The following is a 1,998-nucleotide window of genomic DNA, read 5'->3' on the forward strand; positions in this document are numbered from 1 at the left end:
AAAATCTAGAGTACTTTAAAGATTGGGAAACCGGTTGGATGCAGTATCATTACCCTTCAGTTATTTGTCCTGGAATTTTTGGGCCATATATGTTTTCCCCTCGTCTGATACACTAACATAATTTGCCAGCTGCTTCCCCCACGCCCCCCACAGTAGAAACACGGAGACATGGGTTTAAAAGGTGGTGGGGAAGGGGAGGAAAGAATGCTTTTTAAAAGAAATGGGGCTGGGGGGGAGGAATGTCAGTGCTCTTATCCTTCTTACTGTTTAAATTTAACAGTTCAACAGATGCATTACCTCTCAGCTCATCAAGTGGTTTAGCAATTTCCGTGAGTTTTACTACATTCAGATGGAGAAGTATGCGCGGCAAGCCATCAACGACGGGGTCACGAGCACTGAGGAGCTGTCTATAACCAGAGACTGTGAGCTGTACAGGGCCCTGAACATGCACTACAATAAAGCAAATGATTTTGAGGTAGGCACCGATCTTTGTTTCTGTGTGTGTGTGAGTCGCTCTGTGGTCCAGGCTGCCTTTAAAATAATGTACCTTTTTGTTGTGGCCGTGACCGGTGGAATCTGGGCATTCCACATCCCTGAATGACTCTAATTAATCTTTTTAGCCCTGGTAGCTGGAGACTTACGCCTCACTAGGACTTGACAAGGGATAAAAGTTTTCCCTTTTTTTGATAAGTTTCTTAGTTTCGACTTTTTGAAGTTTCCTTTAGGAGGGACAGTAGTGAAAGAAGTCACCTCACAGCTCTTCTAAAGCTCCGTAATTGCGGGATCAAACACTTGCAGTTACCTTCCTCTGCTTTCCTTCATTTGATTTATGGGACTAAAATGTATTTGCTTTGTCAAGCTGCAGGATAAAATGACTACTCGAAGTAAATGCTCTCTGTTTTCTGCTGTAGTGGGTTTGTGGCTTTGATTAAGATTCCTGTTTACAGGCCAGCCTGGTAGCTCAGCAGACTATTGTTATCATTAACATGCTGACCCTCGGCGATACCACGGGAGAGTGTTTCTCCCTGCTGAGGGTGGCAGTTTGCATTGTTCAGGTAGTCAGATGTAATGATGCATTTGAACAGGGTGTGCGCGAGGGGAGGCTCGAGTAATCCCATCTCTTGGTGAAGTGGAGTGGGAAAGCGATGGTGGTACTAATTATTAATATTTTTTTCTTGTCTGCACCTTTCACTCGGGGTCAAGTTGCATAACGAGCCCCCTCCCAATGCCACAAAAGTGACATTTGTTGGCATAAGGAGGGTGGTTTCCTGCCTAAAATCCTTCCGAGGGATTTTTAGCAGTAGTCGTGTTCATGGCACATAAGTTCAGATGATGCAAAACAAGTACCTAAGCAAAGACTTTCTCAGCTCTCTCGGCTCCTTCCCCTTCTTCTGGGCATGCAGAGTTTTCTGGGAGAATGATTGCATGGAAGGGGCAGATGAAGAAAGAGGGGGAAAGAGGATGTTCCTCAAGGGGTTTGCCGTTCATTGTGGCTGACGACAACGTCCAGACTTCATGTTTGGTGTGCCGTGGCCCCCCCCAGGCCCTCCTGAGGGCTCTGGCCCCATTAGGTACTCATGCACGCACAAGACAGGAGACTCCCACCCCTGGGAGGTAGGTCTGCCAGTACGCCAAGGCATAATAGCTAAATACAGGAAAAGAAAAGGAAATACATAAGGAGATAAGTGTGACCAACTTTTTTCTGTCAAATGTGCTTAAGTTCCCTCAAGCTTTTTTTTTTTAACACAACTTTTTTCTGTTCGCAGAACATAGGTTGAAATGTTCTTTGCCCTCAGAAGTTCTTGTATCCTTGATGATTTCAGGCACTTATTGCTCCTTTTCAAAACGTTAGTTGCAGCGTTAATGTAAATGGGTTACTTCAGGTGTAGGTGTTTTCAGGTAGATAAGAAAATATAAATCTCGTATGTTTAGCACTGCTGGTGATTGCAGTCTCCTCTTCTCAGCCAAGGGGTCTAGCAGCTGGTAGGAAAGGAGCCA

General features: G+C 45.1%; 1 protein-coding gene across 1 annotated transcript in view; it reads left to right on the forward strand.

Annotated features, from left to right (window-relative positions):
* The window catches only part of PROX1 (prospero homeobox 1), a 37,563-nt gene that overhangs the window by 13,497 nt on the left and 22,068 nt on the right, over positions 1 to 1,998 (forward strand). Inside the window, exon 3 of the mRNA XM_009330193.1 lies at positions 281 to 475. Within this exon, the coding sequence (XP_009328468.1) occupies positions 281 to 475 (195 nt within the window). The remainder of the gene's footprint in view (positions 1 to 280; positions 476 to 1,998) is intronic.

This window comes from Pygoscelis adeliae, unplaced genomic scaffold, assembly GCF_000699105.1.
Source record: "Pygoscelis adeliae isolate BGI_AS28 unplaced genomic scaffold, ASM69910v1 Scaffold308, whole genome shotgun sequence".
Classification (NCBI taxonomy): Eukaryota; Metazoa; Chordata; class Aves; order Sphenisciformes; family Spheniscidae; genus Pygoscelis; species Pygoscelis adeliae.